The sequence below is a fragment of the Carassius auratus genome, linkage group LG48F, assembly GCF_003368295.1.
Source record: "Carassius auratus strain Wakin linkage group LG48F, ASM336829v1, whole genome shotgun sequence".
Classification (NCBI taxonomy): domain Eukaryota; kingdom Metazoa; phylum Chordata; class Actinopteri; order Cypriniformes; family Cyprinidae; genus Carassius; species Carassius auratus.
The window spans coordinates 417,405-442,106 of record NC_039300.1 but is presented as its reverse complement, the minus strand read 5'-3'; the positions used below and the strand labels follow the sequence as shown (position 1 = coordinate 442,106).

The 24,702-nt window shown below is 39.7% G+C and overlaps 1 protein-coding gene across 2 annotated transcripts in view; it reads left to right on the top strand.

Annotated features, from left to right (window-relative positions):
• The window catches only part of samhd1 (SAM domain and HD domain 1), a 52,592-nt gene extending 28,391 nt beyond the window's left edge, over positions 1–24,201 (top strand). For both annotated transcript variants that reach the window (XM_026241406.1, XM_026241407.1), the window contains 7 exons: positions 1,708–1,799; positions 1,881–1,996; positions 2,675–2,814; positions 3,060–3,149; positions 5,301–5,405; positions 5,793–5,930; positions 23,262–24,201. In XM_026241406.1, coding sequence (XP_026097191.1) covers positions 1,708–1,799; positions 1,881–1,996; positions 2,675–2,814; positions 3,060–3,149; positions 5,301–5,405; positions 5,793–5,930; positions 23,262–23,456 — 876 coding nt within the window. In that variant the 3' untranslated portion in view covers positions 23,457–24,201. The remainder of the gene's footprint in view (positions 1–1,707; positions 1,800–1,880; positions 1,997–2,674; positions 2,815–3,059; positions 3,150–5,300; positions 5,406–5,792; positions 5,931–23,261) is intronic.
• Positions 24,202–24,702: the final 501 nt, after the last annotated feature.

Below are 24,702 nucleotides of genomic sequence, written 5' to 3'. Positions count from 1 at the left end.
AGGCAAATTGTAAAGTGCTTTGGATGGCCATGTGGTCTGTTGAAAGTGCTATATAAACGCAGTCCATTTACCATTTAAATGGTGTCTCTCTCCATAGCGATGACTCTTTACTTCAGTGTCTGCTCAGTGTTCTGTAGCGCAGCTGCCGAGCATCCCATGAAAACAGCAGCTAGCATTCAGACACCTGAAAGCACAATATGCTTTTTTCTTGTTTGCTGGAAGGTTGTGGTTGGTTTGAAGTCCAAGTTTCTAAAGAGTTCATCACTCATAATATAATTTATAAGCACATGGCTTTTTTACTACTTGGGAGACGTGAAAATGATAATGATATTTAAACTCAAGCCAAATCAAATATCTTGTGACATTCAATGACATTTTTTAAATTATATATGGGCTAATATAGGTGAAAATGCTTATGCTTCTCAGTAAAAAAAATTAATCTTCGTAATAAACGTTAAAGTAATGACTTGTAAATTTGCCAGCACTCATTGCTGTTCTTGTTGTGCAGCATTGCAACAGATATATTTCAGATAAGAACCCAGTGCCAGTCATGATGAGGTTAAAACCCTCTGCAGTCGATTAACGCAGATACGCATTATGAGGCATTTTCTCCTGATAACCCCGAATGACTGAATAAGCCATCGTATTGTACATCGCGATTCCAAAATAAATGTTTCTGCACGTGGCCAAATATTACAGTTTAATGGATTTAAACATTGTTTAATCAAGCTGTAAAGTGAAACGTCACCAGGCCGCTGGCGCCCTCTGCAGATACTTGTTTTAATACACAGTGTACTTAAGTTATGTTCATGTTACATATAGGCATATTACATTATGTATTTTAACAGTGTTGTTCAGTACAATCTTGTAATTTCTTGGTTTTGATGTTTTATTTGAGCCAATTATTATTGCCTCATTGTTAGTTTACATATAAATAGTCATACTAAAGCCTGGTTTTCACTAAGGTCTGTTTGTTACTAAATAAATAAATAAATTAGGATTACTCCGTTGTCATAATAATCATTAGATTAATTGATTCCCAAAATAATCATTAGTTACAGCCCTAGATTACTTAAAATATTTCTAAATACAACTGCATTGTTTTACTTTTTGTAATAAAAAGACAAACATTTTATTGAAAACTTCTTAAACAGTATTCAAATATTGTCACATTCAAGTATCTGTACTTCCATCTCATGAGCTAGTGTATTGATACACCCCTAGTGTCGAGAAGCGATGATAAAGCTCATAATTAAAGTGTATGATACAGCTTTCATTCTGCAGGTCAATCATATATTCATGTAAAAGAAAATCAGTTTGAATAAAGAAAGCAATAACTTTGCCATAGTATCCTTTCAAATGTTTAAGTTGTCACAGTCATTGCATGCTCCGCTCCGTCCCGTCCCCGGAAGAAAGTCCAGGCTCAGGATTTATTTTGCTTTAACCCCTGCGTATGGCGCAGAACAACCATTCCTGTAACACGAGTAGCACATTGATTTGTTTCTTTTCTCATTGTAATGTTAATCCAGTATATTAGAAAACTAAAGGAGTGCATGACCTCCGGTGGCTCGACAGCTTCTCTGTGTAACGCCAACATTTCTAAAGCTGTTATTTGTTCAGGTTCAGAGGGGGTTTTGTATCAGTCAGAATTTCAAAGAAATAAAAAGCCTTTCAATTTTGCTTTTTTGTTTTTTTTTATGTTTACAGGAAGTTGGCAATCTCTATGACATGTTCCACACTCGTAACTGCCTCCATCGCCGGGCGTATCAGCACAAAGTGGGCAACATCATCGAGACCATGTGTGTATTAGCCTCATTTAACAGCACATTGTCATGCTTTCAGCCGGACTGAAGTGTTCTGTCATGCTTGTCTTGAATCAGGATTACGGAGGCTTTCGTAAAAGCTGATCCTCATATTCAGATCCAGGGCTCTGCTGGGAGGATCTTCAGCATCTCTTCAGCTATAGAAGACATGGAGGCCTACACCAAACTCACAGGTGTGTCCCGGTCCAGGAGTTTAGGCTCATTTAGCTGCATTCATCTGCATCAGTCTAACAGAAGTTTTAACATGTTATTTTCCTCCAAAGGTGATTCATTGATTGCTGTGTTAAATAAACAGCCATAATTACTGTGTTTGTTAATCTGCTGGCTGAACCCAACAACCTCAGGTTTCATTATCATCTTTGTGCTTCGTTTTTACCAAAATGCTATTTTCTTATTTATGCTGCTCTCTTGCAAATTTGCTGAAATAAAATTTATCAATTTAAAAAAAATAAAAATAATAATCAGATCAAATATTTGAAGCGAAGAGATGCTGAAGGATGATTGTAGAAAATCCTATGTATATGATATCATTTATTTGATGCACATTCAGTAAAGACCCAGTGCTCCACATGATGGGCATTTGGCATGTGTATTTGAATGTTGATAGCATTGAAATGCTGTCTGTGCTTGTGAGGGTCATTATGAGGGCCACAGTAAGGCCTTTGGCATGGATTAATGCACTTATAAAATCTTTTTAGCAGCATGATTTTGTGCTCTGACATGTCAAAGTGTTAGTGCTGTGCTATGTGAATATATTCACACACCGGTCCTTTATTGCAGGATTAGAAAGCATATGGCTAAATGTTACACCCTGATATTGTGATGAAATGAGGGATTGTGTCCTGTTTCAGATCACATATTTGAGCTGATTCTGTACTCGTCTGCGCCGGAGCTGTCTGAGGCACGAGCCATCCTAAACAACATCGTCTGCAGACGACTGTACAAGTGTGTGGGTCAGACCACAGCCGAGACGCACGTGGACGCCTCACAGGTCAACCACAAATAATAAAGCTGACTTTCAGTGGATGCACATAAATGATGGGAGCACTTTAAAAGTGTCCTCGTTTGTTTTGAAGATGAACAAAAGAATGAACTGTTCATGAGCCTTTGTAAGAGAAAGGTCTTGGAAAATATCAGTTTTGTCTTTATAAAAAGATGGTAGATCCAGCTGATAAAGGAGCAAAGTGACTGAGTTGTTGATTAGATAACTGGTATAACTTCTCTGATCTTTTGCAGGAGAAGCTGCTTGACTGGGCAAAGGAAGTCGCCGGTTCAAAGCCCAGTGGCACAGATGCCAACCTGACTGCGGAGGACTTTGTAGTTAGTGTACGTTCAGATTTAACTGCTACAAGCTGTCAGATCCCAACACCCCAGCACCATAATACTCAGAGCTGCTTCTGCTTACAGATGATACATAACCGGGCAGTCAGATGACATGAAAAACTGACACTTCCCATGAATTTCAACCCAACCGCTCAGATTATAAACCATTATTATAAGCTTACTGTTGTAAAGGCAAGCAGACACTTTTGAATACTGATTTTTATTTTAAATATATGTGATTTAAATGGTTCATGGAATGGCAGGATGTGAAATCGCCCATTTATCAGTTAACATGAGCTTACAAAAGCGTGTGTAATTAAAGGATCAGCCAAGCTCTGTTCAAAGGGTCTGATCTAGCTTTTTCACTTTCAACTTTAGTCTGTAATGTTGCTGTTTGAGCATAACAAAGATCTGCAAAGTTACAAATCTTAAAGTCCACTTCAAACCCAGATATTTTATTTAACAGAAAAAACTTAACAACTATAATGAATGACTCATTTGGACTACAATGCATGTTTTCTTAGATTTGTGATATCACAAATATTGACGAATGGGACGAGACCTAGTTGAGCTGCACTAGAGAAGGCGTTGACTAGTGTTATCACTATGTGAGAGACATTTTTTTGTTATTATTGTCTGGGTTTACATCGCGTTCAAATTGATTTGATATTGACGCAATATTTAAACTGAAGCTGGCAGGTGGCTATGATAAGGGGCATGACATTTCCTGACCAGACACTGTGCTGCCAACCACAGCACACACTGGCCCCGCTGACCAATCACAGCACACACTGGCCCCGCTGACCAATCACAGCACACACTGGCCCAGCTGACCAACCACAGCACACACTGGCCCCGCTAACCAATCACAGCACACACTGGCCCCGCTAACCAATCACAGCACACACTGGCCCCGCTAACCAACCACAGCAAACACTGGCCCCGCTGACCAATCACAGCACACACTGGCCCCGCTGACCAATCACACACTGGCCCCGCTAACCAATCACAGCACACACTGGCCCAGCTGACCAATCACAGCACACACTGGCCCCGCTGACCAATCACACACTGGCCCCGCTGACCAATCACAGCACACACCGGCCCAGCCGACCAATCACAGCACACACTGGCCCAGCTGACCAATCACAGCACACACTGGTCCCGCTGACCAATCACACACTGGCCCCGCTGACCAATCACAGCACACACTGGCCCAGCTGACCAATCACAGCACACACCGGCCCAGCCGACCAATCACAGCACACACTGGCCCCGCTGACCAATCACAGCACACACTGGTCCCGCTAACCAATCACAGCACACACTGGCCCCGCTGACCAATCACAGCACACACCGGCCCAGCCGACCAATCACAGCACACACTGGCCCCGCCGACCAATCACAGCACACACTGGCCCCGCTGACCAATCACACACTGGCCCCGCTGACCAATCACAGCACACACTGGCCCCGCTGACCAATCACAGCACACACCGGCCCCGCTGACCAATCACAGCACACACCGGCCCAGCCGACCAATCACAGCACACACCGGCCCAGCCGACCAATCACAGCACACACCAGCCCAGCTAACCAATCACAGCACACACTGGCCCAGCTGACCAATCACAGCACACACTGGCCCAGCTGACCAATCACAGCACACACTGGCCCCGCTGACCAATCACAGCACACACCGGCCCAGCTAGCCAATCACAGCACACACTGGCCCAGCCGACCAATCACAGCACACACCAGCCCAGCTAACCAATCACAGCACACACTGGCCCAGCTGACCAATCACAGCACACACTGGCCCAGCTAACCAATCACAGCACACACTGGCCCCGCTGACCAACCACAGCACACACCGGCCCAGCCGACCAATCACAGCACACACCGGCCCAGCCGACCAATCACAGCACACACTGGCCCCGCTGACCAATCACAGCACATTTCGTATTTTAGAAGGCAGGCCTTCATTTGATGCAGGAGCCGTTCATGCCAAAATATTACAAATACTGTGTTTTTTGATCAACCTAGTCTGAGACCCTATTCTAGTACACCCCCAAAACAAAATCAAGTCTTTGTAAAAGAGCATCAAAGATAATTCTGCTTATATTTTGTAAAGTGTCCTCTTTCGTTTTCTAGGTCATTCACATGGATTATGGAATGAAAGAGAAAAACCCCATCAACAATGTCCACTTTTACTGCAAGAAAGATCCCACCAAAGCCATCAAGATCCGCAAAAAACAGGTACATTCCAGAAGATGAACCTAGATTGTGACTATCAGCCAGCAATGTCATGTCACTTCAACCCCACCTTCAAAGAAAAGAAAAGGCAACACAGTCCAGGACAGATGAAAGAGTTTGTAGGTTATAGGCCAATAAAATCAAAGTAAAATAAAATCCAAATATCATGATAGAAGCTTTAGCAATTATCACAACAGGAAAATTTGATACCGTCATAAGACCCCCCCCCCCCCCAAACCATATAGACACATGTCTAAGATGTTGATTATGGATTTATTTCCCTATTGGTGGGAATATGTATGTTTAGATTTGTATTGATTCTAATCCTAAACAATATATGCTCCAGCCAAACTCCGAGCCTGTGTTCCTGATGTCTGTGTGGTGTAACAGGTGTCCAAACTGCTGCCAGAGTGCTTCGCTGAGCAGCTGATCAGGGTTTACTGTAAGAAGTCAGATGACAAGAGCCTAGAAGCTGCTAAGAAGTATTTTGTCCAGTGGTGCATGGACAGGAACTTCACCAAACCTCAGGCAAGACTTTTCATTTGCAGTTTTGTAATAATTCAAATTTCAGTGTTATTTTCAAACACACTTGGTACTTTGAGTGATGGATTTGTTTGATATATTTCAAACATTATTTGACATTTTAGTTATTATATTCATTTAAATTATCGATTTAAAGTGCACAGACCGAGATCACAACCACAGTGTATTTATTGGAAAACAAGACGTGCTGATTGTGATGGAAGTTGTGATTTAATAGAAATAAATAAAAAGTGTTGGACTGACTGAGAAGTTTTGAAAAAAGGTTGTGAACCATAAACACATCTTGTTCAAATACTTGTGTACAATTAAAAGTTAAATAGATACTCCTCCCTAAAATGAAAATGTCATCATTTACTCATCCTTGTGTTGTTTGAAAATGGTATGACTTAAAATGTTGTGTAAATGCATTAACCTGTTTTCGTTTGCAGTATCGAGGAAAAATTATTTGTATTTCAGTTCTTGTAAATGTTGTTCCCTTTCAAGGGAACTTTGAACTGCGTCCTCTAGGGGCTGCTATTGGGAAACACCTCGTTGTGACCAGTGTCTAAAGCATATATTCAAAAAATACCAACAACATGTTGTACAGTGACAGCTCATGGTGTCATTACCGGTGCAACTATAGTGAAATAGGTGCAGAGAGAACACGTCTTCATTGACTGTTCTGTTTGAAGTGTTTAGGAGTGCATGTTTCTCATAAGTTCACATGGCTCATTGCTGTGTGTGTGTGTGTGTGTGTGTGTGTGTGTGTGTGGTGAAGAGCAACTTGCAGATGGGAAATTTCTCCCTGTCAGTAATTTCCTTTTGTTTATATAGGAAATGTATAGTGTGGCTCTGTCTGCAGTTTTTTTTACAGATGGTTAATATTATGTCCTTCTCAGATTATGCTGCACACAAAAAAACCATGTATGTATTTAATACGCTGGTGGTTGTGTGTATTCCATCTGCATGTTTCTTTGCATTAATAATAATAATAATAATAATAATAATACATTTTATTTATAATGCGCTTTTCTAGAACCCAAAGCGCTACAAACAAATACAATTCAAAAACTACAATAAATGCAATACAAAGTTAAAAGTATAAATCATAAAATATTCATTACAGTACAACACAGTAGAATATTACTGACAGTCCATAAAAGCAATTTTAAAAAGATGAGTTTTCAACAGCTTCTTAAAACTGGCTATTGTGTGAGCTTCTCTAAGAGCAATGGGGAGCGCGTTCCATAACCTGGGTGCAGCAAGAGAGAAAGCTCTCTCGCCCATAGATTTTAATCTATAGGGAGGCTGTTGAAGAGTAAGGGAATCAGCAGACCGAAGGGAACGAGAAGGCATGTATCGGGTGACTAAGTCACAAATATAAGAAGGGGCAGTTCCATGTATAGCTTTGTATGTTAATGTTAGAGTTTTAAAAACAATACGTGACTGTACAGGAAGCCAATGCAAACTATAAAGCACGCCTGTGATTTGCTGACCTGATGGAGTATATGTGAGAATACGAGCAGCTGAATTCTGGATATACTGCAGGCGTTTGATTAATTTAGCAGGTAAGCCAATGAATAGTGCATTGCAGTAGTCAATCCTGGAAGTAACAAATGCATGAATAAGCCTTTCAGCATCAGGTGGAGTGAAGAAAGGCCTAATTCTTGCAAATGTTTCTGAGGTGATGGAAAGCAGATTTTGTAATACTCTTAATGTGAGAGTCTAGTGTCAGATGAGTGTCAAAAATTACTCCAAGGTTACGAGCCTGAGCAGATGGAAGTGCTACGCTGTCATCCATAATCAAATTAAGATTGCTACCCTTATGAATAGCCGCTGGTGTGCCAATGAGTAGAACCTCTGTTTTAGAAGAATTCAGTTTTAAAAAATTATGGTGCATCCATGTTTTTATTTCCAGCACACACTCTGAAAGAACTGTTGAGGTGAGAGTAGGATCAGACTTGGAGCTGATGTAAATTTGCGTATCATCTGCATAAAAGTGATACCCCAAACCATATTTCCTAATAATTTGTCCCAAAGGAAGCATATACACACTAAACAATATAGGACCCAGTATAGATCCCTGAGGAACACCATGACAGACCTGTCCAAGTTCAGATTTGTTGTTTCCCAAAACAACAAACTGGGTACGATCAGTGATGTAAGATTTAAACCAGTTTAGTACCGTACCAGTGATACCAAGCCATCTCTCCAGCCTGTTTATCAAATGCAGCACTAAAATTCACATCAAACAGCTGCTCCACCAACACTGGCGCCCCTCAGGGATGTGTTCTCTCCCCTCTGCTCTTCTCCCTTTACACCAACGACTGCACCTCTAAAGACCCCTCTGTCAAGCTCCTGAAGTTTGCAGACGACACTACAGTCATCGGCCTCATCCAGGACGGTGATGAGTCTGCTTACAGACAAGAGGTTGAGCAGCTGGCTGTCTGGTGCAGTCTTAACAACCTGGAGCTGAACACGCTCAAAACAGTGGAGATGATCGTGGACTTTAGGAGAAACCCCCTGCACTCCCCCCACTCACCATCATGAACAGCACTGTGACTGCAGTGGAGTCATTCAGATTCCTGGGCACCACCATCTCTCAGGACCTGAAGTGAGACAATCACATTGACTCCATTGTAAAAAAGGCCCAGCAAAGGTTGTATTTCCTTCGCCAGCTGAGGAAGTTTAACCTGCCACAGGAGCTGCTGAAACAGTTCTACTCAGCCGTCATTGAGTCTGTACTGTGTACTTCTATAACTGTCTGGTTTGGCTCAGCAACAAAATCAGACATCAGAAGACTACAGAGAACTGTTCAGACTGCTGAAAGGATTATTGGTGCTCCCCTGCCCACCCTTCAAGAACTGTATACATCCAGAGTGAGGAAAAGGGCTCATAATATCACTCTGGATCCCTCACATCCAAGTCACCCCATCTTTGAACTTTTGCCATCTGGCCGGCGTCTCAGAGCCGCAAATACCAGAACAGCAAGGCACAAGAACAGTTTCTTCCCCCAGGCAATCTACCTCATGAACAGTTAAATGTTCCCCACTTATGCTTATGCAAACAAAATTGCAACATCCTTATATTTATTTGTTACCCCTCCATCCTAGTACATCCCTGCATCTTTTTCAATCCTATCCCATTATCATTTATAGCACAATTGTTTATACACTTATTTATTTGGCTACATTTATTTTTTTTTTTATTTATTTATTTTTTTTTGTCTGTGTGTTGGTGTCTCTGTGTACTGGAAGCTTATGTCACTAAAACAAATTCCTTGTATGCGCAAACATACTTGGCAATAAAGGTCTTTCTGATTCTGATTCTGATTCTGAAGATCCAGCAGGACCAGGATGGTGGAGGCTCCAGAGTCAGCTGAGATAAGCAGATCATTCATAACTCGAACCAGGGCTGTTTCTGTACTATATCCCTTTCTAAACCCAGACTGAAAAGGTTCAGAAAGAAAGCTTGTTGGAAGACAAGTGTGAGTGGAGCTGTGCCACAACAACACGTTCTAAAACTTTAGTAAGAAAGGGTAAGTTTGAATTGTTTTCCCGGACCGGTGTCTGTTCTTTTCTAGGGTATCTGCTGTATTCAGAAACCGGGTGCTTGACTTGTAGTGATTACCTCACTCGTATATGTTGTATCAAGTTGTTATGATAGCCCTGGTTCTGGCTTCATACTTCCTGGATCACGCGGCTAGATCACAGGCTTTTCCTGGAGTCTTCTTGATCATAAGGCCACTGGCACGGCACTGCAAAATGTCCTGGATGTCCAGGCTTGGCTTATGCTTTCAGGCTGTCCTGTCTGGTACGCGGTAGCTAGGTCACCCTGAGAGGCTTCCTGATCACCAGGGTATCCCCTCTTGCGGAGGCATCAAGCGGGAGGTATAGTGTCGTGTTTCCACCAAAATTACCTGGAACAGTTGTACCAGGAACTTTTTTTTACAGGACCAATTAGACAATGCAAGACTTGTAATTCTGCAAACAGCAGCGTAATGTTTCTTGATAACGTTAGTCAGCATGCCTTGGCTACTGCAACTTTCTTCACTTGTATATTTACAATGACGAAATATGACAAACACCTCTGCCTCTTTTCATTGTCTCCGAAATCAGCCAAACCCATTTTTAAATAGGCGCTGTCTTTAGAAATAAACTGCATATTTGAGTTTTAAACAACTGCATTCTCGCCTGAAATACTTTTAAAACTACATTTCATGATACAAAATTTTTCAAATAAATGGTGGTTGAAATCAAAATGCTGCATGAACTTAAAGGTCCCGTTTTTCGTGCTTTTTTGAAGCTTTGATTGTGTTTACAGTGTGCAATATAACGTGTTCATGTTTCGCATGTAAAAAACAGTATTTTTCACACAATTCACCTATCTGTTTACCGCTGTTTTCACTGTCCTAAAAACGGGCTGATGACTTTCTTGTTCTATAAAGTCCCTCCTTCAGAAATACATAATGAGTTCTGATTGGGCCAGCGGTTCCTGTGTTGTGATTCGACAGCAGCTTAGAGCACACTGCCCTCCTGCAAACGCTAGTTTTGGAGTAGTTTTGAGAAGCAAGTGGGCAGGAGCATATGCTGGAGATGTACTTATAAGCACAGGAGCGTTTTTACTGACAAGATAAATCGCATTTGTTTTTTTGCACAGCCCTAACATCTAGTTAACAAAGCTAAAAAGCGTTGCCCTTTGTGTAATAAGTTACAGAAACTGTTAAATGCACCAACTTAAATAATAAAATACACTTACCAGTTGTGGTCCATAAACAACACCTTCTCCAGACAAAGAGGGAACTGCTCCATCTTTCAAGAATAATCTTTGTGCGAATCCGGCATTAAACTGATTGAGATTGAGGAAGCTGTCCTCAGCAAAATGTGCTGCACATAGTTTTACATGTGGATTATATTTTCGGGAACCGAGTTAAACATAAATTGTAACCATTAATCTCCAAGTACAGCGTCCCTGGGAAGGCCAAACAAAGATGATTGGACTCCGAGATGAAAATGTGAAGATGAAAACAGTGTTTCAACGACATGGCAACAAAAACAAACAGCTCTTCCTTCTTCTCCGTCGGAGCGCAATAGGACCACGCCCCCTTTTTGTGCATTCCTGTGGGCGGAGGTTAGTCCAAAAACTGTTTTAGTGACGTCATTCCTGCAGGAACTAGAGGGATGTAGTCCAAAGGGGTCGTTTTTTGTAGGCAAATTCTGTTAAATAATATATCTCGCTTGGCATTGAACTTTGAGCTTTAGAATTTTACAGATATTATTTATACTCTAGCAGCAACATTACGCACTAACTAAAGTTTAAAACATGAGATCATGAAGAAGGGGACCTTTAACCAAACAGGATGTTTAGCACCCAAGTCCCGCCCCCAAACATCCTATACCTTTGAAAAAGTACTACCTCGCCAGCAGGGACTTACTGAGGGGCAATTTTTTACCAAGAACATTAGTTCCTGGGTAAAGTTCCAAGGGTGGAAACGCGGTTTATGTGGCGTTTGCGAGAACCTCCTTGTCAAGGCTCTCTAAGACAGTGCTCCCCTTTTCTCAAAGGGTTGTATTTAAGCTTGCCTCTCCCTTTCGACCCGAGTACTTCCGGGTATCTATGAGCAGATGATTGGGAGCTCTTAAACCCATGCTATGGTAAGTTCACATGCTTTGTGCACTTTCTGAAATCCACATAGTGGTAAGTGTGCACGTTAAGAAATCCTGTATGGTAAGGGTTATGCATTATTAGACTAGTTCTCTTTCTCTGAGTTGGCTTAGAGCAGTATCTCTGAGCAATATCAGGGGAACTAGGCCCTTCTGCTGCCTCCCTGGTGCGCTGATGAGTTTTTTGGCTAAGCTTAAAATTAGGGTGTAATGCTCCCTCAGCCTGGTAACTTACTACTAGCCATTCCAGCATTTGAACATGCTGTAGGTCTAGCCCCACTCTCTACTGAGAGCTGGATGTGTTGCTTCCTATGCTAAGTATTTTACTGCTAGCCATTACAGTATTATACCATAGATCGAGTTAATGTCTTCTCAAATATATTGTTCTTGGGATGCACCATTTCCAACTATGGGCTACTCTTTCAGAGTTCCATGCGAGCCCCTTAGAATGGAATCTCAAATCCGTGTTATGGTTAGTTTTCATGTGTAGTCTTTTTACACTTTCTAAAATTTACACTGTGGTATTTTTGCACGATTGTACTTTGCTGTCTTTCTAAAATTGTGTATGGTGAGGGCTACGCATGGCAACTTCGTTCCCTTTTTGAGTTGGTTAAAGGCCCGGTTCCACCTTGGATACCACTCCACCTATGTGTCCTCAGGATATTTATTTTAATTGGGTGTTGCTCCTAGTGATCTGCTGAGACAGTTCAGCAAGCTCAAGCAGAGCAAGCGGTAGCCTCTGTGTGACAGGCAAGACTTAGTATGATGCTAGCCTCTTGGTCATATCCCCTTAACCTGTTAGCCAGCACCCCCCATTATGGGACTCACAGCTGAAAGTGCCCTACCTAAATTAAAATTGTAACAGTTCCTTACTTCAGTGTGTAACACACATAATTTTGGGGTCTTTGGAAAGAAGACACCTTTACTTTTTATCAATCAGACTTGATAATGCTCAAAAATATTAAAAGTTATAGACACTGAAGTGCCTTGAATGTTTTTTTATTTTTTATCACACTAAAATCTTATTTTATTTGATATAAAAATTCATGAAATCTGTCCTGGAGCAATCTAGAAAACTAATGGGTTGAAAATCACATGTCTCGTGAGTTTCTATTTCAAATCTGAATAAGATATCATGAAAAATGAGATTGCTGCAACCATTCAATGAGACTAAGCCTACACATCCTCCCCCCCCTATATAAAAAATATTTTCCAAATGTATTGAAGGCTTCTGCAAACTATTTTAGTCATTAAACATACCCCTGCATAGTTTTTTTTTAATTATAAAACAATAGACAAACTTAGACATTAAATAAAAAAATTTTTTTGAGGACTAGAAAAATACAATAAGAATAATTTGAGTAAGAAGAAAAAAAGTTTAACTTTGTATGATAATTACAGAACATCCTGAGATTGATAGAAATGCAGCATTTACAATGAATTCTGGTCATATGGTCAGTTATCTTGTGCTGATGTCCTGATGGCCATTTATAGAGATGGTATCATATAAATGTGCCTTAAAGTCAATAATCACGCTGTATTCATATAGACAGTGTTCACGTTAGCCACATTTCCACTGTCGAGCCAAAACTGGTCGTGCTAGTGCATGCCAGGGCCAGTCGCGTTTCCACTGTCACTTCCGGGGCTTCCTCGGGGCCAACGGCCAAGGTTTTTGGCCCGACGAAAACCTTGGGCCAAAGCGGGCCAGCTGGGGCTAGAGGAGGGGTTATGAACACAGGCGGAGATTCTCAGCTCAGCGCGGATCATTTCAGAGAGATAACAGCTTTAACACCGGTATTAAAGATTTTTTAAAATAAGTTGAGCTCAAAACTCACTTTCAGTCAGCAGAGAGTGTTTGAAATAACTTGATCCGATGTGGATTATAATCACTAAAGAAGGCAGAAATATTTAGAAGTGATGTAAAATACTGTGTATGCTAAACATTAACGTTACCATAGTAAACATGATAAATGCAACAACTTGGAGAAATCAGACGTATCTCTATTACAATTGTGTATTTATTTAGTAATATTTGAGTTAAGCTCCACATAGCATAGCCTATCATCAAATTATTATAATGATTTTTGTTCGGGAGCTTTTATAAAAATAGAGAGTCTGTGCTGTGGATCATTTCAGAAAGATAACAGACAAAACACCAGCATTAAAAACTTTTTTCAATAAGTTGAGCTCAAAACTAACTTTCAACTTCAGTGTTTCGAATATTTAAGTGTTTGAAATAACTTGATCCGATGTGGATTATAATCACATAAACAATGCAGAAATATTTATAAGCAATGCAAAAGACTGCACGCTAAACATTAACATTACCATAGTAAACATGGTAAATATGACCGCTTGAAGAAATCAGACGTCAGCTTCTTATTCTCTATCACAATCGTGCATTTATTTAGTAACTTACCGTATTTTCCGGACTTTAAGTCACACTTTTTTTTTCAAAGTTTGGCTGGTCCTGCGACTTATAGTCAGGTGCGACTTATTTATCAAAATTAATTTGACATGAACCAAGAGAAATGAATTAACAGAAAACATTACCGTCTCCAGCCGCGAGAGGGCGCTCTATGCTTCCAGAGATGCTGGACAGTTCTCCTGTAGTCTACACTGAGCAGCATAGAGCGACTGGAGACGGTAATGTTTTCTCTTGGTTCTAAACAAATGCGACTTATAGTCCGGTGCGACTTATAACCCAAAAATACGGTATATTATCTGTCATAAGTATTGTATCGAGAGTTTAGCTCCACGTAGCCTATCATAAAAAATATATTCAGGTTTTATGTAATTTATACAGACTCGACTGAATAAGCAGGCTATTTTCATAATCGTTAAAAATAAATAAATAAAATAGAAATACATGTATTTCTGTGTGATTAATTTTGAGTCCTGATAAATTAAATCAGTATGATCAATGTATCACTTATTCTATAGTAAAACATCGATGCTTTTGAATATGAATATTTAACAGCATGCAAACAAACGGGCACTTTTATCATGTTCGTGTGTGATCGCGCATGTTCCAGTGACTTATTTCTTAGTTTTCTGATAACTTCTCTTCGTTGGTGAAATGATGAGGTTGTGTGACGTTGTTCTGAGAGGCGTGTAAAGGGCGTGTTTTAGTGACGAGCTGCGGTGCTTCAGGCTCGACTGTGGAAACCCTGCGCTATTCTGGCCTCGGTGCTACAGGCCCGAGACTATTAGCCCCACCTGGCCTGTTTTAAGCCCTGGCTCGCACTGGCCTGACAGTGGAAATGCGGCTTTTGATAACAGTGATTACACACTAATAGCTAGCTGATTTGTGCTCAGACCGATGGTAATCATGCAGATACAGGCACATTTAACATAAAACACACTCACACATATATAACAAAATGTTGAAAAAAAAAAAAAAATAGAAAAGGGCGATCGCTAAGTTCCGCCTCCATCAGCTGACAGGTGCGTCAGAGCGCGTCACGAGCCCTCACGAGAGCGACGGAATTCAAATATATTATCTTCCACCTATCTTTCACTTTTTTTAGTGGATCATTTCATTCTGTTTGTGACACTGTATGCTACAAAACCTCGCTACAAAACTTCTTAACCAACACCCCGACACAGGCGTTCTGAACTCCCCTCAACTCGCACATGTCAATATTTACGAATAGATTAAATGAAACGGGACAAATTTAGTCTTGACAAACTATGTATCATTATAAAGATCTAAGCCTCAAACATCGACGAAAGATCGCTGTTTTTCAATGGAAAGCTTATAAAGACTGTATTTGCTACCTTTGTGTAAGCAGTACACATACAAACATAAACATTAGAAACGTTGTACATACCAAATCCGTCCTAATAAAGAGTCATAAACACATCCACAGCTGTAAATCCCGGTTTAGTTAGAAAGGTAAGGGTCCACTGAACGACATCTCATGGAGCACGTTTAGTCCAACGAAACAATAACGTTGTAATATGGATCATAATTCCTTTGTTTACGTTTCAGTTCTTCAGCGACAGAATTGTTTGCGTCTGTTATGGAATAACTCACGGTCGGAAACTGCGTCTTAGTAGTAAAAACACGGCATGGTTTTGTAGTGTACAGTGTCACAAACAGAATGAGACAATTCACTAAAAAAATGAAAGGCGGGAGATTGTTATGTGCCTGTATCTGCATGATTACCATCTCTTCGAGAACAAATCAGCTCGCTAATACGGTGTAATCATATAAATGTGGCATATCATATAAATGTGCCATAGTCAATAAGTCACACTAGAGGTGTTTCCCCATAGTGACCCCTAGAGGACGCAGTATCTACTCAGGGAACCATGGTTACGCAAGTAACCTGAGACACCCCTTGTGATGCAGGACATTGGCTTGTCGATCGTACTTTGTAATTACACATACTGTAAAATAGTGTATCTACCTGACGTAATACTGGCTAATATAACGTAACTTCATGTGTTAAAGGGATAGTTCACCCAAATATGAACATTTTGTTTATCTGCTTACCCCCAGGGCATCCAAGATGTAGGTGACTTTGTTTCTTCAGTAGAACACAAATGGAGATTCTGAACTCAAACCGTTGCAGTCTATTAGTCTTGTAATGTAAGTGGATGGGTATCACGGCTTTGAGAGTCATAAAACACACAAACAAAACCAAATTAAACCCTGCGGCTCGTGATGATACACTGATGTGAAAAGACACAAAACCATTGCTCTGTGCAAGAAACTGAACGGTATTTACATCGTTCTCCAAAGCAGGCACCTGATCTAAAATCTCAATTAGGAATGTCAATGGTCCATTTGAGAGATAGGTGGTGGTAATGCACTTATAAGTCTGGATCTGCCGTAAAGCAAGTAGAAGATGCGTCAGGTGCCTGCTGTTGAGAAGAATTATCTCAGCATAGTAAGGCTTGCATAGACTAGTTGAGTGATCGACTACTTCAACCACTACTCGGCGCTGTCGGAAACAATCGACTACTCGAGCATGCCCTTATTCCACATATTTTCAAACCAGCAGGCCATTCTGGGTTGAGCGAGACTCCATGGAGTGAGTGAGCGGAGCGGGATATTCAGAAATGTGCTCCCCGCTCACGAGTTCTGATCGAAACAAACCCCAGCCTCACTGTCTGCTGACCTTGCAGAAACATCAAAATAGACATAGCCAGACTAGACTATTTTAGTACAAATTAAGAGCTTACTATTTTTTATCATTCTTTACAAAATTAGAATAATACGTTTTTTTTTTGTTTTTTTTTTGGGTGGGCCTGTTGAAAAGCAGGTGGGCCTGACGCCTGCCTGCTCCACAGGCTGGATTAATGAATAAAAATAATATCCATTAATCCATGAATGGCCTATAAATACACACCCCAGTTCATCAGTGACATCATTTACGAACTTGGTAATTAAAGAGTTAAAATCTTGGATTGTTTTTCTATTAAACATTTGGTAATTTTGATCAGGACTGAGGTTGATTAATAGATTTATGCAAAAAAATATTTAACGAAAGGGTAGTGAATTTGCCCACAGTGTGTTAAGTTTTTGAAAATTTTCAAAGCGTTTTCCCAAAATGTGTGTCAAAATAAGATTTGTCACCAAAAATCATTCCATTAGCTGAAACACAGAGAAGGTTTAGGCCAAAATAAGACTCAGCTTTACCCCCTAGTGGACAAAAAACATTGCCAAAAATGCATAAGAGGGTTAAAAATAACAGTGGAGAGTGGTTTGTGAATGTTGATGCTTAGCCTAAATAATGATGGGGAACATCCCCTCCTGTGACCCATGATTTGTCTGTATGTGTATTCAGACGGACTTTCATGATAATACAAAAAATTGTGTTAACCCTTTCGAGTCGATTAACGCATATATGCGTTTTGAGTCATTTTCTCCTGATAACCCCGAAAAGAACTTAAATTACACTCTCAGTTTTAATCGTACAGATAAGAGCAATACATCAATCGAATCTGTAAAGGGTCTAGTTTTTTTTGGATACAGACATAATAACAAAGAACCTTTGTGCACTTATAAATTAAAGATAACAAACAAAGTGCGCTGTCTGCAGTCTTTGTCTCCGCTGATCGTCATGTACAAACATGTCATTAAAATGAACTGTAACTCCGTGAATACTCAACGAAGAGACATGAGAGAGATATCTATAGAAAGCCTGAAATGTCTACTTTTAAACTGCTGCCGAAAACAAATATTCTGAGATAAAGTAATCCATATGAAAACAACGCGATGTCTATTTTTCATATCTCCGCTCATTATATCTAATGTGACCACGCCCCCGCGCTTAACGCGCTATTCAGATTCAAACTGAAGCGCGCGGCTTGAATACGCCCACACAGAAGAAAAAGCAGCGAGACTGTTCTTAAAGTTTTTATTTTATTTTACTGTTTGCTTCGCGATGAGAGGAATCAGACATAATTCACCCCAAAAAGATGTGATGTGGTTGAGGATTTGAGAAATGGATTTCCTCAGAAAAAAGAATGAAGCACTTTATTCAACAGAGATAATAAACATGAGTAAGTCTCTTTTTATTTATTTGTACTAGTTTTCACATAAAGTGTAAACATTTTACTAGTTAGACTTTTTCCAAATACTTTTTCCAAACTATAATTCCTGACTAAATGTATAATCAAGTGAAACATTATGAAGTTTCAATAACAATATACAATACTATACCATTCAAAAGCTTGATGTAAATAATATAAATGTGACAAATAGAGATAACTCTAACAAATGTAAAAACAATGCAGTTCTTTCGATTTATTCCCCCTAAAAAAACCTCTCAGCTCTTTTCAACATTAATAATAATAATAATGATAATAATAAATGGGGTTTATTTGGTAGAAAATAAGATTGTTAAAAGGATTTCTGAAGGATTGTGTGACTGGAGTAAGGATGCCTAAAAATTTGTTTGAAAGTCAGCTTTGATTGTTCCTGATAAACTGTTTAACTGCTCCCCCAAGTGAATATTAAATTATGTTGTGGGATAATTAAATATATTCTTAATAAACTACAAACATAAAATTATATACTTTTATTTTGTTCTCACATTCTTTCTTGTAACTCCTCACTCACAGTGACACACAGCTGACTGAGAGGCTCATTTTGCAGCTCATTATGCAGGCCTTTGTCTTCTCAGGTGTAAATCACAATGATATTCATGGTAGTTGACGCCTACTCGCATATGACTTTTACCAACAAAAAGTGTTTTAGAAAATTTAAATCAATATATTGTTTTCTGTGAGTGAGTAAACAAGATGATTTTCACATAATTTAGAAAGAAAAATTCTAGGCTACAAGCTCCAGTTCTCAACTTTTCCGGCAACCAATTTTATGTATGTGTTTTATTGCCTTATTCAAGTGATTTAACATTTTTAGTTTTTCACTAACCATTCATAACATTTTTTTTTCTCAAAAATACAATCATGTACATGCATGCATTTCACATATTATTATAGCCCAGTTTGTGCTGATTACAGTGATATTAGACTTTACCCATTTAGATATTTATAAGAAACTGAAAAAAGCACAAATGTCAGGGCATGACAAAACTTCTCCAGGCCCCAAAAATACCCTTAGACTCCAGAGGGTTAACACGTGATAAAATAAATGTCGGCATTAATCAATTAATAACTTGCCCAGCCCTAGTCTTTACACATCAATGTAGCGTCAGGAGCCGCATGGTTTAATTTGATTTTGTTTGTGTTTTTATTTTTTGTCAAGTCAAGTCACCTTTATTTATATAGTGCTTTAAACAAAATACATTGCGTCAAAGCAACTGAACAACATTCATTAGGAAAACAGTGTGTCAATAATCAGTGTTTGAAATAATGGCGTTGAAAAAAGAACGGCGTTAGGTAACGACGTTATTTTTTCAGTAACAGGGTATTCTAACTAATTACTTTTCCCGTCGTTACAACGCCGTTAACGTTACTGAACGTTAAATGCTGTGCGTTACTATGCATTGATTTAATAAACTATGCAATCCCAACGCACCCCTGGCTCACACAGCGAGTGAGCAGGTGGGTTAATGACGAGATAAGCGGTTGTGATTGGCTAAGGCAGAGTCATGTGTTTCATGGTAGCCAATCAGAGCCAGTGTTTTTACACACATGCCGGCACACGCGGCAGCGCCAGCGGCGCCAAACACACACACGCACGCAACAGCTACACAGAGATTCGCAGCAGAGATGGCGAGTCAGGAGCAATCCGATGAAAAACTGGCATTTTCAAGGTGAAGATATAAGCACTACTTCAAATTCACTGTGGTCAAAGGCAAGAACGTGCATGTAATGTGTGACACGCATCTACAAAGCTAGTGGCCAAAAGCACTTTTCTTACAAAGATAATACTTGAAGTGCAGGATAAAACTTTGTCTGTTGACGTGCAATAAATATTGAAAGTTATGTACGAACACCTGTCTCTTCTTCTCGTTTCAATAGACTTGTGAAAACTGAATTCTCTGACATTTTTTTACAGTAATGCAAATAGTTATTTTCCCTGGTAACGAGTTACTTTTATTAAAGAGTAATTCAGTTACTAACTCAGTTACTGTTTGGAACAAGTAGTGAGTAACTATAACTAATTACTTTTTTAAAGTGACGTTGCCAACACTGTCAATAATGCAAAATGATAGTTAAAGGCAGTTCATCATTGAATTCAGTGATGTCATCTCTGTTCAGTTAAATAGTGTCTGTGCATTTATTTGCAATCAAGTAAACGATATCGCTGTAGATGAAGTGACCCCAACTAAGCAAGCCAGAGGCGACAGCGGCAAGGAACCGAAACTCCATCGGTGACAGAATGGAGAAAAAAAGCTTGGGAGAAACCAGGCTCAGTTGGGGTCAGTTCTCCTCTGACCAGACGAAACCAGTAGTTCAATTCCAGGCTGCAGCAAAGTCAGATTGTGCAGAAGAATCATCTGTTTCCTGTGGTCTTGTCCTGGTGCTCCTCTGAGACAAGGTCTTTACAGGGGATCTGTATCTGGGCTCTAGTTGTCCTGGTCTCCGCTGTCTTTCAGGGCAGTAGAGGTCCTTTCTAGGTGCTGATCCACCATCTGGTCTGGATACGTACTGGATCCGGGCGACTGCAGTGACCCTCTGATCTGGACACAGACTGGATCTGGTGGCCACGGTGACCTCGGAATAAGAGAGAAACAGACAAATATTAGCGTAGATGCCATTCTTCTAATGATGTAGAAAGTACGGTGTTATGTGAAGTGTTTCCGGTTCCGGTTTACCTAATTAATGCAGCCTAAAAATCCTTTAACGGATTTGGATATTAAAAGCATATTAGTATGTTATGTGTAAGCCAGGTTAAAGAGATGAGTCTTTAATCTAGATTTAAACTGCAAGAGTGTGTCTGCCTCCCGAACAATGTTAGGTAGGTTATTCCAGAGTTTAGGCGCCAAATAGGAAAAGGATCTGCCGCCCGCAATTGATTTTGATATTCTAGGTATTATCAAATTGCCTGAGTTTTGAGAACGTAGCGGACGTAGAGGAGTATAATGTAAAAGGAGCTCATTCAAATACTGAGGTGCTAAACCATTCAGGGCTTTATAAGTAATAAGCAATATTTTAAAATCTATACGATGTTTGATAGGGAGCCAGTGCAGTGTGGACAGGACCGGGCTAATATGGTCATACTTCCTGGTTCTAGTAAGAACTCTTGCTGCTGCATTTTGGACTAGCTGTAGTTTGTTTACCAAGCGTGCAGAACAACCACCCAATAAAGCATTACAATAGTCTAACCTTGAAGTCATAAATGCATGGATTAACATTTCTGCATTTGACATTGAGAGCATAGGCCGTAATTTAGATATATTTTTGAGATGGAAAAATGCAGTTTTACAAATGCTAGAAACGTGGCTTTCTAAGGAAAGATTGCGATCAAATAGCACACCTAGGTTCCTAACTGATGACGAAGAATTGACAGAGCAACCATCAAGTCTTAGACAGTGTTCTAGGTTATTACAAGCAGAGTTTTTAGGCCCTATGATTAACACCTCTGTTTTTTCTGAATTTAGCAGTAAGAAATTACTTGTCATCCAATTTTTTATATCGACTATGCATTCCATTAGTTTTTCAAATTGGTGTGTTTCACCGGGCCGCGAAGAAATATAGAGCTGACTATCATCAGCATAACAGTGAAAGCTAACACCATGTTTCCTGATGATATCTCCCAAGGGTAACATATAAAGCATGAAGAGTAGCGGCCCTAGTACTGAGCCTTGAGGTACTCCATACTGCACTTGTGATCGATATGATACATCTTCATTCACTGCTACGAACTGATGGCGGTCATATAAGTACGATTTAAACCATGCTAATGCACTTCCACTGATGCCAACAAAGTGTTCAATTCTATGCAAAAGAATGTTGTGGTCAATTGTGTCAAACGCAGCACTAAGATCCAATAAAACTAATAGAGAGATACACCCACGATCAGATGATAAGAGCAGATCATTTGTAACTCTAAGGAGAGCAGTCTCAGTACTATGATACGGTCTAAATCCTGACTGGAAATCCTCACATATACCATTTTTCTCTAAGAAGGAATATAATTGTGAGGATACCACCTTTTCTAGTATCTTGGACAGAAAAGGTAGATTCAACTTGGTCTATAATTAACTAGTTCTCTGGGGTCAAGTTGTGTTTTTTTGATGAGAGGCTTAATAACAGCCAGTTTGAAGGTTTTGGGGACATATCCTAATGACAATGAGGAATTAATAATAGTCAGAAGAGGACCTATGACTTCTGGAAGCACCTCTTTTAAGAGCTTAGATGGTATAGGGTCTAACATACATGTTGTTGGTTTAGATGATTTAACAAGTTTATACAATTCTTCCTCTCCTATAGTAGAGAATGAGTGGAACTGTTCCTCAGGGGGTCTATAGTGCACTGTCTGATGTGATACTGTAGCTGACGGCTGAATGGTTGCAATTTTATCTCTTATAGTATCGATTTTAGAAGTAAAGTAGTTCATAAAGTCATTACTGCTGTGGTGTTGGGAAATGTCAACACTTGTTGAGGCTTTATTTTTCGTTAATTTAGCCACTGTATTGAATAAATACCTGGGGTTATGTTTGTTTTCTTCTAAAATAGAAGAAAAGTAATCAGATCTAGCAGTTTTTAATGCTTTTCTGTAGGATAGGTTACTTTTCCGCCAAGCAATACGAAATACCTCTAGTTTTGTTTTCCTCCAGCTGCGCTCCATTTTTTTTTTTTAGTATGTTTTAGCCATGATTCCCATCCACTTACTTTGAGTGATTGACTGCAACGGTTTGAGTTAAAAATCTTTGTTTGTGTTCCACTGAAGAAACATCTTGGATGCCCTGGGAGTAAGCAGATAAACATCAAAATTGTCCTTTTTGGGAGAACTATCCCTTTAAGGTTAGGTTTAGGAGTAAAGAATAGGTTAAGGGTTAGTACCTTGTTATATGACCCAGTTATTGTATTCACTATAATCAGAACATAGTGTGTTGATGTAGAACAGCTGCTGGTTTGCAGGTCAATCAGTGAAAGATGAATTCAGTGAACTGGTTTTTAGTAGTTATTAGTGTATTGTTTTCTGTCAGTGACAGCCAGTTGGCAGTCGAGTTCTTGAAGATAACTCATGTTCTCTAACCCTTATTTGACACGCAGTGACACTGATGTATATTTGAATGTGTTTCAGGATGGAGATATAATTGCTCCAGAGTTAACCCCGCTCAAACATGACTGGCACACGCTGGAGCAAGACGACGAAGACAGTGAGCTAGATGACAACGCTGTAGACAATCATCTTGGAATGAGAGATGAAACGCCCAGGAAGACTGGACGTAATGTGAAAGTCAACCTCTTTCAAGCTCAGGGAGAAAGCAGACTCTGAATCACTGGCCCTGGGATCTCTGCCCTGTGCTTCTCTCATTTAGAATATTTTGGAGCTCATTCTATCTCAAGTGTTTTTGAGCTTCATTTAAACTGGTTTGCCTTTTGGTTTTATTTTCACCTTTAATATCATGTTCACTGTCAGGGTTTTAATGCTACTTGCACCTCTGACGCTTTATTTTACATCAATCCAGAATGAGTGTCTCTCTCCACCATCCATTATTTCTTGATGCAGAGGGAAATGTTAAATGCGTTTGGGCATTCTTTTGTTATTTTTTATTTATTTAAAAATTTTATCAGGGACTTGCTGTTACTTTTTTTCCCTTCTGTTAATCAGCCCTCTACTCACTCGCAGTGTGTAAAAACTCATGTTATGAGGAGTCTCAAATGTGATGACATATCGATATTTGAGCAAACCATTTTTTAGACTTCAGGTGTTTTGTGTTTACAGTAATGGGGGTATTATTATAATTATTTTTTTATTTTTTTGGATCTTGTGTCAGATGTTCTCATCTTCTCATCAGTACAGGCTTTTGCTGTGACCTTATATGCTTGCTTACTGATTTCAGGCTGTACCGATATATTACAATTGTCACAGCACAATCACATCAAGTCTGTTGTACAAAAAAGGTTAACTTATGGCACATTGTGCATGTCATGCTGAAAGATGTAGTGCTGAATCAATGAAAAACTCTATCTATCTCAAAATTCAGAGTATGCAAATAAAAATACAGTCATGCCATTCATTCTTTTAATGTGCCTGATAGTGGACATGAAGTACAGACCCACTATTAATTGTCTTTAACTTATGTACTTAATTATTTGATACAATGCACTTGTTGTTTATATAAAAGTCAAAAGTCACCTTTATTTATATAGCGCTTTAAACAAATTCATTGCGTCAAAGCACTGAACAACATTCATTAGGAAAACAGTGTGTCAATAATGCAGAATGATAGTTAAAGGCAGTTCATCATTGAATTCAGGTAAGTCATCTCTGTTCAGTTTAAATAGTGTCTGTTTTTATTTGCAATCAAGTAAACGATATCGCTGTAGATGAAGTGACCCCAACTAAGCAAGCCAGAGGCGACAGCGGCAAGGAACCGAAACTCCATCGGTGACAGAATGGAGAAAAAAACCTTGGGAGAAACCAGGCTCAGTTGGGGTCAGTTCTCCTCTGACCAGACGAAACCAGTAGTTCAATTCCAGGCTGCAGCAAAGTCAGATTGTGAAGAAGAATCATCTGT